A 14,039-nucleotide genomic window follows, 5' to 3' on the forward strand; every position below is an offset into this window, starting at 1 on the left:
AAAAAAATGTCTTCTTCGTATAAAACATCCTTTACTGAACATCATGAATCTTATTCACTAAAAAAATACTAGTGTGACAGGTATTTTAGATCTGTAAGTAGTTTAGTTTTTTCTGATTTATCACTATTAGCAGAATATTTCTTCACAGCTTTACAGCTTGGTAAAGATGGCCACTGTGTTTTCTGTCCTCTTCATTTCCAGCTGCTACTAAAATACCCCAAAGCGTGGTGACACAAAACAACGATGTCCAACAATCCATCAACTACTTGGACAAGTAAGAAACTTTTAACTCAGTGAAGAACTTTAATATTAAAAAAATCACTGCAATTGAAGGTTTGTGCATCTTTTTCCAGCTCTGATGCATATTTAGCTTTCATTCAGTGTTTGTCACAGAAATGAGATGTAATCCACAGTGTGATCTGATTGTTTTCAGCCTGTGTATATTCTGCGGTAAAAAGGACGAGTCATTCACAGAGGATGGGTTGGACCTTCACTACTGGAAGCATTGTCCGATGCTGAGACGCTGCGATGAATGTAGACAGGTAACATTTAATCTCCATGACACTACCAAGGCCTTGAACCCCAGGACCTTGTGTAAAGCTCTGTGTCGTGTTCACAGGTCGTTGAGATTGCCAGCCTCACAGAGCACCTACTGGGCGAATGTGAGAACAGATCCAAGTTCAGCCAGTGCCCACGCTGCTCGGAGGCCCTTGTTACTGAAGATCTGGCTCGCCATGTCCAAGGACCTGCCTGTAATCGTGAGTTCTTAGCTCTTTATTTCATGCCATACAAACAATTCTCAAAATATGCTAAAAAAAGATTGCCAATTATCTAAAGATAACCAAAGACCGCAATGAAAAGATTTCTCAAACATTGATTCACTGATACATATTCTGGTCAATCGTTCAAACAATTTATTCCAACTTGTTCAGTAAGTACATTTCATCTTGTCCAGTTTAAGTGTGAGCGCACTCTCTTGTTCTCACTGAGAACTGAACTCAGTGCAGAGTCAGGTGTGTGTCACTGATTGGCCTTGATGTAAACCAGGTTTGGGGAGCTTATAAACTCTCAGACTCTCAGTGAAGACCATGATAAGAGCGGTTCCAATTCTCTATAAGTTGAGGAAAAGTGGCTCAACGCTTCCTTTATAACCTCCTTTAGCATAGGAAACACTGGACCCTCCTTTACAAAAGGAGATAGGAAAGTGCCGCCCCACAATTCATTGCGGCTGCAGCTTTTAAAGTGACTCACGCATCCGAGAGTTCACGAAAACTAACGATCTGTTGGAGGAGAAATGTGGAGACAATCTGCATTTAGTTTCTATATTAATTTGACTTATAATTAGTTACTGCCTTTTTATTTATTTTATTTCTTTCTTTTTATTTAGTGTGAAAACCATGAACTTTACTTTTAGACGTTCTAGTTTTTCAGATAGTTGAGATGCTTTGCCTTTATTTGATGATGATTTAATATGAGAAATTGTAATATAAAACCTTGATAATAAAAAAGGAGAAGATCATGGAAGTTAAAACTGTAGTAATTTGCCTTAAACAACTTTGATCAATCTTAAACCCAGAGGTAAACGCTGAACGTGATGCTGATGTTATAAAATGATCAAAGTGAATATATCCTGGTATCTAATGTAGTCTACCTTATATTTCATTCACACCTCGTGGTTAATAGATTTATTTCCCCGGTAAGAAGGCACAGGGGAAACATTTTTAGATGAGCTTTTTGTTGTCCATTTTCTGAAAACGACAGACCCACGTCACTAACCTTCGCCGCTGTCACATTATTATGACATCACCGAGTGGAAGTGCAGTCGGATTGTGAAAACAACAGGATCGCCTCTCACTAAGTCCTTTATGAATTCTCCTAACACCTTTCCTTAACCCTGTGACGTTTTTACGGGGTTACGGTAAAGTGGATCGTGAAAGTAGGGACAATCCGAATGCACCCTCTGTGTTGGCTCATTGTCCCACCTTCAGGGGTTTGAGTTGTGTGTGGCTGTCTGCATAAACATAACATTTTAGTTTATTTGCTCTCTATTGCTGTTCTCTCTGAGAGACTGGCAGCCATTGTGTTTTCATTTATTGATTCCAAGAAAATGTAGATCTGCGTCGGCTGTGGTTAAGTTCCTTTATATCATTGCACTAATTAGTTCAGGTAGAAGGTTTATTTTTGAGGAATACAATTTTTTTTCTTCTCTTCCAATATTATTTGTAGTTATCCCTCTGAGATAACTTTAACCACCCCCCCCCCCCCACACACACACGCACACACACACACTGCATCCCACGTCCCCCTTTTCTGACAGTATCAGGAATATAAGACGTATAAAAGTGAAAAGAAATACACAGACAAATAAAGAAATAATAAGAAACACTTTGTCACAATACCATGACATACGAGCCAGCCTGCTAACTGTTAGTAGCTTAATATAGCGAGTCAAACCTTAGTGTTCTGCAAAAGTTACATAGAAGTGGGTGATGGGACACCGATAGCATGAAAGCTTTCCCTATTGAAGACTGTGCAGCTCCTCGACGTCTCACTCCGTCAAACTGTTTGAAATAATCATCTGCATGTCAAAGTTCAGAGTCATTATTGAACTAACCCTCTCATATGTGGAGTCATCAGTCAAACACTTTCAGAATTCTTTTCAGGTCAGTTTCGTTACACAGAGACCACTAAGTCTTTCTTACTGTTGACTCTGAGGCAGGTCTTCAGAGGGAACATTTCCTGAAACACTGATTAACTAACCCAAAGTGAACAAACATTCTCCTGCTAATCTATACGCCTTGTTTTAAACTAGAATCTCAAAAGCCTTGTCTTCTCTTGTAGACCTTTGTTTGTCTCACAGTCTTTCTGGGAAAACGTCTCTTTGAACCCTTAGAGCTTTGCAGAGCCAGTGTCTTCATTGTCTTTTAGCTGATCATGTAAGTCTCTGAAGCCTTGTGGAGAATATTTAAAACCTAAACTAAAAACATAAACTGAGAAAGTCACCAGAATGAGCAACATTAACAAATCTGAATTCAAAAACATAAAAATATACATCTGAAAAATCCTTTTTTTTTTTTCCCAAAGATTTCTTTCTTTGATCTTAATCAAACTTACACAGTGCTGACTTTTTGGCCGTGTATGTCTTCTCTTTGACCATCTACAGCTTAAAACAATCTTCCTAGGATGAAGTTTTAGCTCCTGTTGTAGCTCTTCACCCTGTACTTCTAATTCAATGTTCAACAGAGATATTAAAACCACTGTCTCACTTCCTGTAATTATGATGATGTCATTAGGCTTGTGTAGAACGAGTTGGTCATAAGAGGGAAGCTTTTGCATTCCAGTGCAAAAAGAAAGACGGCTCTGTCTATGTCCTCATCGCGGCAGGTGCTGGTTTGAATCCGATGTCGGCCCTTTGCTCTCCATTGATTTCTTTCCTAAACTTCATAACACCTATCGTGGTAATATAATGTTCTAATTCAGAGGCGTTGGATAGCCTAGCGGTTATGTCACAGGCCCTACATACGGAGACTGTAGTCCTCATTGCAGCGGCTGTAGGCTTGACTCTGACATGGACCTCTTGCTGCACGTCATTCCCAACTCTGTCCTCCTAACATTTCCTGTCTCTCTCCAGCTGTCCTACTGAACAAAGCAAAACGTACCCAAAAAATATCATGTTACAGAACAAGCCATCTGAAAGCAGAGAAGGTATTTTTTATTGGATTTTAAGATTTATTTATTTTTTTATACTGGATACAAATTGAGTTTTTAAATCCCCAGCCATGTCTCCATCCACAATTGAGCTGTCTGTGTGATCACCGACTGAAAACATCTTGTCTTTCTCACCACATGTTCACGTGAGAGAGTTGGTATTAGGCTTGAGAAAAGATTATGTTTACCCCGATGTTTTCAAAGGTGTGTTCTTCTGTCCTCCTCCAGCGTTAAAGTGACCCTTTCCTGTAATTGTATAACAGGTGGCTTCAAGGTGTCTTGTTTCTTTTTCAGCCCCCGTTTCAGGTAAAGGATCCAATCACTGTCCTCTGTGTCACAACAACTTCCTGCCTGGAGAGGAGGTGAGGTCTTAAACAAACACACACACGCTTTATTTCTGCCTCCTTATGAAGCAATGACCTGATTGAAACCAGCGGTTTGTTTGAGTCGCATCATGCGCTAACTATTAAAATCTGAGAAGTGCTTACCCTTTTACACGACTAGATGATAAAGTCATTTTATAACTGATTGAATTAAGTAGCTTTTTCAAAGAGAGTGTTTGAAGGCTGTTTAATCCCATTTGTCTCTTTACAAAAAGTCGAAGAGACAAAAAGAAGCGGCACGCAATCTTAATTCTATGAAGGTTTTCAAAGAAAGCCGTCTTTAACTCGATGAGCTTTGATTTTTTTTGACTCTTCTATATCAACACTCAAACTAAAGAAGGTCTATTCTTAGGCTGGAGCTTCAAACAGGTGTTGAGTTGAAAACACAGCTATTGTGGCCCTTCAGAGCCTTCAAAGGAGGGAGAGCCTTTGTTCTTAATGGCCGGTTCATCATCTCCACGTCACGTAAATGCCATCACGTTTTTCACATTCCTTTGACGACAAGGAAAGACAAACGTCCCTTTATGAATGAAACTTCCCTGAATCTACTTTGTGAAGCACATTTAGAATTAATCAGTTCTTTTCATTTTTTTTATTTCCCACTGGTGAAGACTTCACGTTTCACTGGGCGTGAGGAAACTCCCAATTTCCTCTAATTCTAGTAGCAGAGGCCACCTTCATGTTCAACATTTCCGCATTCTTTTTGCCGTGTTGGTAAATGTTTAACATTTAACTTGAAAGAAGTTACAGTTAGGTTTTCACAGGTGATCTCTTTTGGTAGCGTTCGTCACAACGAAGGGCGGCGGGAGCTTAGCGGTTAGTTTGTACGGAGGCATAGTCCACTAAGCATGTGACCCCGGGTTTGAATCCTCTCTCTCTCTCTCTCTTCCTGATTTCTGACTCTATCCAGTGTCCGATCTCTAAAATAAAGGCATAAAAAGCCCAAATTAAACCGTAAATATTCTAAAACAATGCAAGGTTGTAAAGTTGATATTAGGTCAAACTGTGATCAAAGGAAAACCATCAGATGTTCAGTTCTTGCTTTTCTTCAAGCTGCTCTTCCATTACCACTTCTCAGTGTCGCTCTGCTGTTTGTGTGTTAGACATGTTTCAAATGTTCAGCAGTGTACAAGATTTCCGACCCCACTCAAAGATGTACAGACAGTGTCACCTTCCATTAGGCTTCCGTTACTTTTCTGTCATTGTGGAGCATAATGAATCATTCAACTTGTCTTCAAAGAGCTACAAGAGTTTCTCAGAGGTCAGTGTGAGCGCTGCCTCTCCTGGCCCAGCCTGCCCCCTCTTTGCTGCAGCACTAACTCAATTACATCAATCAATCAATCAATCTTTATTTATATAGCGTCAATTCATAACAGGCGTTATCTCAAGACACTTTACAAAAGCAGGTAAAGGACCTTACTTTTTGTCTGTTAACATTAACAAAAGAGCAGGTAACAAGACCATGCTCATTGTTATGTTTACAAAAGCAGGTAAAGGACCTTACTTATGGCTATATTACAAGAGCCCAGCTTAATCCGTCATAGCGTGGCAAGAAAAAACTTCCTTTTAACAGGCAGAAATCTTCAGCAGACCCGGGCGTATGACGGAACAGCCATCTGCTAAACTGTGCTGGGCTTGAAAATGGGATGGGGGAGATGGGACAAGATGCAGAAAGAAGAGTAGGATGGGATAGGTTGGGGGGGGGGGGCGGTCTGGGCAGGCCATCCTCGGGAGGGGGGGGGGGGGGGGGGCATCCTCACCAACAGTCCCAAGGAACCTAAGAGAGCTCAAGGAACCTAAGAGAGCTCAAAAGGAGAGGTTAGAATACAAAGATAGTGACAAGCTACTGCTTGTCACTATAGACATATCTCATTACTATAAGATAAGAAAGCTGGGAGAGAAAGAGGGAGAGAGAGATAAGAGATCCTGGTGCCTGTTCCCCCGGTAGTCTAGGCCTATAGCAGCATAACTATGAGCTGGTCCTAAGCCAGCCCTAACTATAAGATTTATCAAAAAGAAAAGTTTTAAGTCTATTCTTAAAAGTACCTAATGTGTCTGCCTCCCGGACCCCGACTGGTAGACGATTCCAAAGGAGCGGTGCCTGATAACTAAAGGCTCTACCTCCCATAGTACTTTTAGAGACTATAGGCACCACAAGCAGGCCTGCATTCTGGGAACGTAATGTTCTTGTCGGATAGTACGGTACAATTAACTCTTTAAGATACGATGGTGCCTGACCGTTTAGAGCTTTGTAGGTGAGCAGAAGGATTTTAAATTCTATTCTAGATTTTATAGGGAGCCAATGGAGAGAAGCCAATACAGGAGTAATGTGGTCCCTTTTCCTAGTTCTAGTCAGAACACGAGCTGCAGCGTTTTGGACGAGTTGAAGGGTCTTTAGAGATTTACCATAGCACCCTGCTAAAATAGAATTACAGTAATCCAACCTGGAGGTAACAAATGCATGAACTAATTTTTCAGCATCATTTTGTGACAGGATCTGTCTGATCTTAGAGATATTACGAAGGTGAAAATAAGCTGTCCTTGAAATTTGTTTAATGTAGGAATCAAAGGACATATCCTGATCAAATAGAACTCCTAGGTTCCTAACAGTGGTACTAGAGGCTACGCTAATGCTACTAAGGGCCGTCATATCGGCAGAGAAAGTCTCTCTAAGGTTCTTAGGTCCAATCACTAGAACTTCAGTCTTGTCTGAGTTGAGCAGTAAGAAGTTTCTGGTCATCCAGGTCCTGATGTCCTTGAGGCAGGCTTCTAGTTTACGAAGCTGGTTGGTGTCTTCTGGCTTCATTGCTATGTAGAGCTGAGTATCGTCTGCATAGCAATGAAAGTTCATGGAGTGTTTTCTCATAATACTACCTAGAGGAAGCATATATAAAGTAAATAAAATCGGACCAAGCACTGATCCTTGAGGCACTCCATGGCTAACTTTGGTGTACAAAGAGGACTCATGATACATGATAACACATTTGTACACATTATTTGATCAGGAGTTACATCTGTCTCTCCAGTGGCGAAGTTGTTTCTATCTTATCTATAATGACTTTATTCGATTAAGAATGTCACGTGGGTGTCGCCATGAGAGTAAAGCAGCATGAAAACAACGACCTCAATTATTTTAAGTACTGTCCCATGTTCTTCCTTTTGCAAGTTATATTTGCTGAACAAAATGACCCATGTGCTTTGTTACTGTGCTTATCAGGAATGTGAACCTCAGGCCACAGTAGTGGTACATAGTGTGTGCGCCCCTTCTGTGGAGGCTAAAGCCATCATTCCCTCACTTTTACTCTCTCCCTGATTTCTGAATCTATCCACTATCATATTTCTACAATAAAAGCAGAAAGAGTCCAGAACATCAGATGTTGACATGTTTCCCTCCTGAGAGACACACACGTGTAGCCTAGCTTTAACTCCTCACAGTATAAATCACAATATGCTGTATCTTGCGTAACACACCTTGCAAATTCATAGAAGAACTAACAGAAAGACAAACATAAATTCTCCTTCTTGCTGTCAGTGCCCTGAGCATGGACTCAGTGAAAGGCTGCAGTGTTATTGGCAGGCAGGGCGACCGTACAGACCTTGACTGAGCCTACAGTCAACCTCTAGTAGCCCAGATTCAGAAACTGGCAGGGTGGGGAAAAATGGACTCACTGAGCTACTTTGTCCCTGTTCCAGGCCTGGAAGACTCACCTCATGGGCAGGGAAGGCTGTAAACAAAACTCACGCAGGACGGCGGTGTCCCAGAGAACTCAGCCAGCACAAGGTAAAGCATTCATATACCCCCCCCCCCCGCGCTTACAGCCACCTCCCCAACGCTCAGGGTGAGAGTTATACAAAGTGCCCATGCTTTTTGGTTTAAAAAAAAATTTAAAAATCATGTTGTAGCTTTTCCACTATGGCTTCCTGCCTCTGAGCACAAAATGAATGAATAAATATAGTGATAAAGTTGGAACCAAATAATGCTATCTACAGTCTGTGCCCATCTTGAATGATATTTTGCATTCATGTTAGAGTGTAAGACATGCAGCATCACAAGAACTCTTTTTAAATAGTTAGTTTTTTCAACTAAGGGTTGTGACATGATAAAAAAAAAATAGTTTACTTAAATATCAAGGCTAGTGTAGAATTTAAAATGTTATGAAGAAGGATATGAAGGTAGTGATTTTGGTATTCCACTTCCTGAAGTAGACTGTCAGAGTTAAAATAAAGTTCTCACATTACACTAACAAAGAGGATGATCTCTCCGAGTAAAACACCCATAAGATGCTGACATCATAAAACTTCCTGTGTATGTACATGCAACACGGGGGATGCAGGCTCCTTTGTTGGCAGGCAAATACTAAAGTTCACAAAGAGGCGCATTTGTTTGTTGTTGACTGTGTACCTTCTCCAGTTTAGGTTCACAAAGGTTCACTGTGTACTTGTTCTTTTGTGTGCTTCTGTTTTTGTGCATACAGGCCGAGCTGTTGAGGGAGCTAAGATGAAAAAGGCGTGGTCAGTCGGGTCCAGACCTAGGCCCATGGGCAGAGGTAGCCGAATCCCAGCTCTGGCATCCTTGAACAGAAGACAAACTCCAGGAAAGAGTTAAAGTCCTGGAGGAGAACCCAAACAGACATCAAACATCTTTGCCGTCATCGCCCTCTCTCTTATGTTACCTGCAAATCAGCACTTTTAACATGATGCATTCACTGACATATACCGACGATTGTTAAGCCTCATTGCATTTTTTTTTAACTTAGGGGAGCAAAATATTCAATGTATATTATTAATCTAACACAAAGAGAAATCTCCTTTTTGTTTCAACCTTTTCAACTTGAACAATAACCTGACATTTAAAATCCACTTGTTCAGACTATCGATGCCGGTTGTGACTCAGTGACATAATCCATTGTGAAAAGAGACAGCTGGATTCACCGATGTTAGAGCTCTTTCTTTTTTTTGTCTGGGAGTCAGGCCTCTGGCTTCACAAGCACACTGGGTTTACTTGTATCTTATTCTCAGTTTTGAGGCACTGTTTTTCCCCCGACAGATTCCTGTTTGTTGTCGCCTCTGTGGTAAAGAAAAGTCCAGCTAATAGGAGTGGATTTTAAATTCTACCTTCCAGGGTTTCAATTAAAAAGGTGTTGTCTCCAAGCCAAAGTGGACATCATCAGGGTTCCTTTCTCACCCTGACTAAGATACTTATGAGCCACAGAACACATTAATATACAAGTGCTTTCACAGGCTAGTACACTAAACTTTTTATACTGTTAGTATGATTTCAAATAGTTCCCTTTAAAACTACAAAACCGTCTGTTGCTACTGTCAATTTAAGTTTATTTAAAAAGAACATTTTTACTTACCAATCTTTTTACGAAGCAAAACCAAAAAGAAAAAGTACATTATGTGATGGCTTGAAGATTGTCTCTGCACAGGATGAATCAGATAAGAGCCTGTCACATGTTTTCATTTGCGATATTGTATTAGAAGAATATGACATCCGCTGAAACAAAAACACTACAGAGCAATGGTTCTCAACTGGTGGGTGGGGACCCAAAGGTGGGTCGCGGTGCTGTTATCAGTGTGTGGCGAGCATGTGCCTGGAAAAAAAACCTGGCGGCAAACAGTCTGTCAAGTCCTTTTTCAGAGATGTTTGTTTTGTTCAGTTTGCAGCTTCCTTCAGATATTTTGCGTCCGCAATGTGTGACAGAAGCTGCAAACTGCAAAAAGGGCACACCTTTGCATTAAGTCAATCGAATTGGTTGAAAATGAGCAGAAATAAGTCAAGTAATTAAGTCAAGGGGTCTTGAGGATAGAAGAGTTGAGAACCACTGCACTTCCCTCCACTTGTAGCAGTACTGAGAGAACTGAAGTTCAACTCCAAGCTGGAGACGTTACTCCCTTTGCAAGCATTTCATTTTGCCATGTTTACATGTTTCTATCCTGTATTGAATAGAGTATATTGAAGGAAAGATGTAGGACTTTGCCAAACGGACGACGCTTCATTGCTGAATATTGTGTTAAGAATGATTTATTTTCCTTCTTAATGCCTACTGACAATCTGAACTAAAGAGCACAACTCAATATGTTCAAGTGCGAGCGACAAAATAGACAATCTAACTTAAAATAACTACAACAGAAAGTAGAATAGACAGGAAGTGCTGTAGACAGTAGAAATATAAAAATAGTGTAGCACTACTCTTCAAGTGGGCTTTATTTCAGCTGAGTCTGATTTACACCAAGTCCAAAAAAAACACTTGAAGGCACCTCTGTAGTGTTCCACTGATTTTGGCCACAAACTCATGTTTTAGGAACTCTGATAATAATTTAAATGGTTTATAGTTCAAGCCCTCATTTTACTACTGATTGTCCTACAGTATTATGACGATGTTGATTGTAATATATCTTGTGTTCACGCAATGCCAAGAAGAACAGAAACATCCCTAAAGCAGTCTGCAGTAGATTTGGAATACTACTTTTACAAATTGTAATATCAGCAAGGTCAATTTGATTGCTGCTTGTGTCAACACGAACTGTTTGTGTAGTGGAAGAACAAATGAAGACTTGTTGTTTATAGTTGATGTATAACACACAAAGTTGACTTTGTGTCTTCCCTAATGAGGATGTGGCTTTTACATGCTTCTGTACTGAGAGACATTGCGGTGTATTTGAGTAGTCAGTATTTATAGATTCTGTAAAAGCATCCTTATTTGTTTAAATAAAAGCCACATTAAGCTGAACAATGTGCTGCTTTCTTTTTCTATGTAAGAGCTGATGGTCCTTGTGGTTAGCAGCTCTAATAGCCCTTCATGTAAATTGCTGGGGCCAAACAATACACAGAAACGCAAACAACTTTTCCCCCTAATGGTTCATGCAATGTGCTGTTCTATCGTTGTTTTCACACACTAATGACATGCCGCAACATTCACACTTCATTTACAGAGCTGACAAAGAGCTCAGACTTTATTTATACAATCATATCACTTTATATGATTACAGGCCTTTGGTTGTAGGCCTGCCTTTGAAATGCTCACCAAATGTATTAATATTTTTAAAGAAATGTGAAATTAAACAATGTATTTAAACAAATAATGTAAAAAATACATTTTATGTAAAAAAAACCCCTCAACCATGGTAGTTCATCCCTCAAGGTCCCTTCACTTGTCAAAACTGAAATCCTGATTGGAAAATGAAAATTAAAAAAATCAGGTTCAGAGGAACACCTTTATGTAAAAAGTCTCTCTGACCCCTATAGCCCCCTTCACAACAACACCCATGAACATTTGATTCCAGGTTAACAGCAGAGTGATGAATCTCTAATCTGCAATAGCACCAAAAATTAGAAAAACTTGAAGAAGTTGCGTGGTAGGGTTTTGGAAAATCAAGGACGTGGGAATCCTTTTTAATATAAACCTTTATCAATGCACGATAGAATGTGCTGTATAATCAGTGAAACTCAAATATTTACTGAATGAAATATTGATTTAATTACTTTTTTTTAACATAGTTTCCCTCCCTTCACACAACTGCATATTCAGTACAATGTATGGATCATCAGTTAAAGGGATACTCCAGGCAAAGAAAAACATATTTTTCTCGTCTCAGGACAAAATGAGGGCTGGATTCACAACCATTCAACACTACTACCATGTTTATAATGATACACAGCTTCATGTAAATGGGTGACGTATCCCTTTAAAGAATCAAATCCTCTGCGTAATCCAACTATCAGTTCAGTTTAAGTAAATTTGATTGACTTTATTTGATATTATTTGACAATCACATGGAGGTCCTTTTTGCGCACATCAGAGCCCCGTTGTGCACCACGCTCCACATGCTCAGTAGCTCGGTTGCGCTCAGTTTGTGCACCACGATGAGGTTTTTATAAAAGCACGGCTCATTGTTCATGGGGCTCACCCTGCGCCTGGTGATGCCGAAGGTCCTGAAACCCGGGTGCAACTCTGGGGCCAAGTGAAGCTTCTGCAGGCACATCCCCAAAAACACATCGTCAATGGGGTACAACTCCAGGTCCTCTGAGACCACAAAGAGCCTCCTGGCGAGCTGGGAGGACATGAGAAACCCCCCACCTCCCACGTAAGGAGGATATGGCTTATCGTAGAGCTCTTTGGGAATGTAATATTTGCTCTGCCGGTTTCGGATAGGGATCGCCTTTGAGATGGTGTCCCCCACAAATAAGTCTGCCTCTTTGTGGTCCTCTACTTTGAAGCCAATGAGTTCCAGCAGGTTGTGCGTGTTCACGAACACATCATCATCCCCTTTGAATATGAACTGGACGCTGGAGCAGTAGATGTCGAACCACTTGAGAAAGTTGACCTCTTTCAGGGTCAGGTTGAAGAAAGTGTCCATAAAGTCCCACTGGAGGATGTCCCCATAGATCCTGTCCTCGTACTCGATTAGTTTCTGTAGGTTCTTTGTGTCTTTCCCAGTCGTTGGGCTCCCTAAAAGAAATAAAGTTTTAATTTTCTTCCCATCCACCGTGTGCTCGTTGCCCCAGGTTTTACGCACAGCCTCGCGCCTGTCGTGCTGCTCGATAACGGATTTCACCACGATGAGGAGGTGCACCTCTCCATCCGTGCATTTCTCCGGATGGTTTATGAGCATGGGGAAGTACCTGCAGTGTCTGTGCAGAACAAACTGATGAAATCTCGGGTCCAAGCGCTTGAACCAGTCTTTGGTCCTCACAGACGCGTCCTCGCTGCAGTTGAGAACCTGCGCGTCCCACGAAGCCGGAGTCCCGTTGGAGACCCGCTGCGCATCGAAATCGTTGCTAAGCACCGGAGAGTCTGAGCTCCTCAGATTATTTTTTGCGGGTTCATTCTTGAATGAAAAACAGTCGGAGCCGCACCAGCTGGCATCCCGAATATGCTTTAGTCCTACTCCATCCTTCTCAGCCAGCTTCAGCTTGTGGATCATGAGAAAAGAAGCGAAGACGAGAGACAGGCTCAGCAGAGGTTTCAGCAGGCCGACTCGCTTTCTTCGAAAAAGGTGATCCATGGTTCTCTGTGAGACCCTCATACGCTGCACATTTCACCTTCATTGTGTTCAACAAGTGTGCGCCCAGGTGGGATCAACCACCGCCATCCCTGCTCATATGGACACCAGTGATCGCGTCCTGGGCTGCATGAGAGGGCAGACTCTGAGGTGGTCCCGGTGTTTCTTCTGCCCATCACGTCTCTCACAGGAGCCACACATTGCAGGTAGAATTATGCAGGATTCGCCACATTTCCTCGGGCTTCCTCTCTGCCCTCTGGTTCTTCACAAACTGGCTGAAGACCGGTAGTAGAATCTCTCTCCCTGTCTCTCTCCCCCAGTATCCCCCCTCCCCAAAAGGTCTCCTCCCCTCAACGATCCACCCCGTTCAGGTTTCTCATTTCTTACACATACCAGGTGTCCACCAAGTTAATGTCATTCATAAAGAGGTTTTTCCTCTCTCTATCCATTGCCTTTTAAACATGACAAATTCACAGAACTGCATTTTTTTGGAGACTATATCTTAATTTTGGACATAATAATAAATGATAGATACATAACCATTACCAACTGCTTTAGAATAATTCAAGTGTTATGCTATGCTGCATACAATGTTAAAACTGAGTAGTCCTTAAATATCATTTAATTTAAAAACTGATCCAAAGCAACAATTTCAACTACAATATTTACCTGAATGCCTTTATGTGTTGGAGAGGAATTAGTTGAAAATATCAAGTACCAGAAAACAGTCATTGCAGTTTTCTTTAAAGTAAAGGAATCAATATATTTTTTGATCTTTATCTTTATTAAACCTCATTAAGTACACTTAGCTAGGGCTACAAAGGGGGTCAGCAGAGCAAAGGAAAAGCTAAATCAGAAAACAGACTTTTTTTGTATAAAAACATGTCTAGGGTCACAGAAAACACTGGCTATTTAAAAAATATATAACTTATACAATTT

At 41.0% G+C, this 14,039-nt stretch overlaps 2 protein-coding genes across 2 annotated transcripts in view; one reads left to right on the forward strand and one right to left on the reverse strand.

Annotated features, from left to right (window-relative positions):
- cep104 (centrosomal protein 104) overlaps nucleotides 1–10,831 on the forward strand; it is a 32,297-nt gene extending 21,466 nt beyond the window's left edge. Inside the window, exons 17-23 of the mRNA XM_079359096.1 lie at nucleotides 202–274; nucleotides 434–542; nucleotides 620–758; nucleotides 4,003–4,070; nucleotides 7,785–7,872; nucleotides 8,567–9,669; nucleotides 9,716–10,831. Coding sequence (XP_079215222.1) covers nucleotides 202–274; nucleotides 434–542; nucleotides 620–758; nucleotides 4,003–4,070; nucleotides 7,785–7,872; nucleotides 8,567–8,697 — 608 coding nt within the window. The 3' untranslated portion in view covers nucleotides 8,698–9,669; nucleotides 9,716–10,831. The remainder of the gene's footprint in view (nucleotides 1–201; nucleotides 275–433; nucleotides 543–619; nucleotides 759–4,002; nucleotides 4,071–7,784; nucleotides 7,873–8,566; nucleotides 9,670–9,715) is intronic.
- Nucleotides 10,832–11,789: 958 nt separating this feature from the next.
- Nucleotides 11,790–13,444, reverse strand: b3gnt7l (UDP-GlcNAc:betaGal beta-1,3-N-acetylglucosaminyltransferase 7, like). Its single transcript, XM_079359743.1, has one exon. The coding sequence runs from the start codon at nucleotides 13,122–13,124 to the stop codon at nucleotides 11,868–11,870; it is 1,257 nt and encodes a 418-aa protein (XP_079215869.1). The 5' UTR covers nucleotides 13,125–13,444; the 3' UTR covers nucleotides 11,790–11,867.
- Nucleotides 13,445–14,039: the final 595 nt, after the last annotated feature.

Source organism: Symphodus melops, assembly GCF_947650265.1.
Source record: "Symphodus melops genome assembly, chromosome: 13".
Taxonomy (NCBI): Eukaryota; Metazoa; Chordata; class Actinopteri; order Labriformes; family Labridae; genus Symphodus; species Symphodus melops.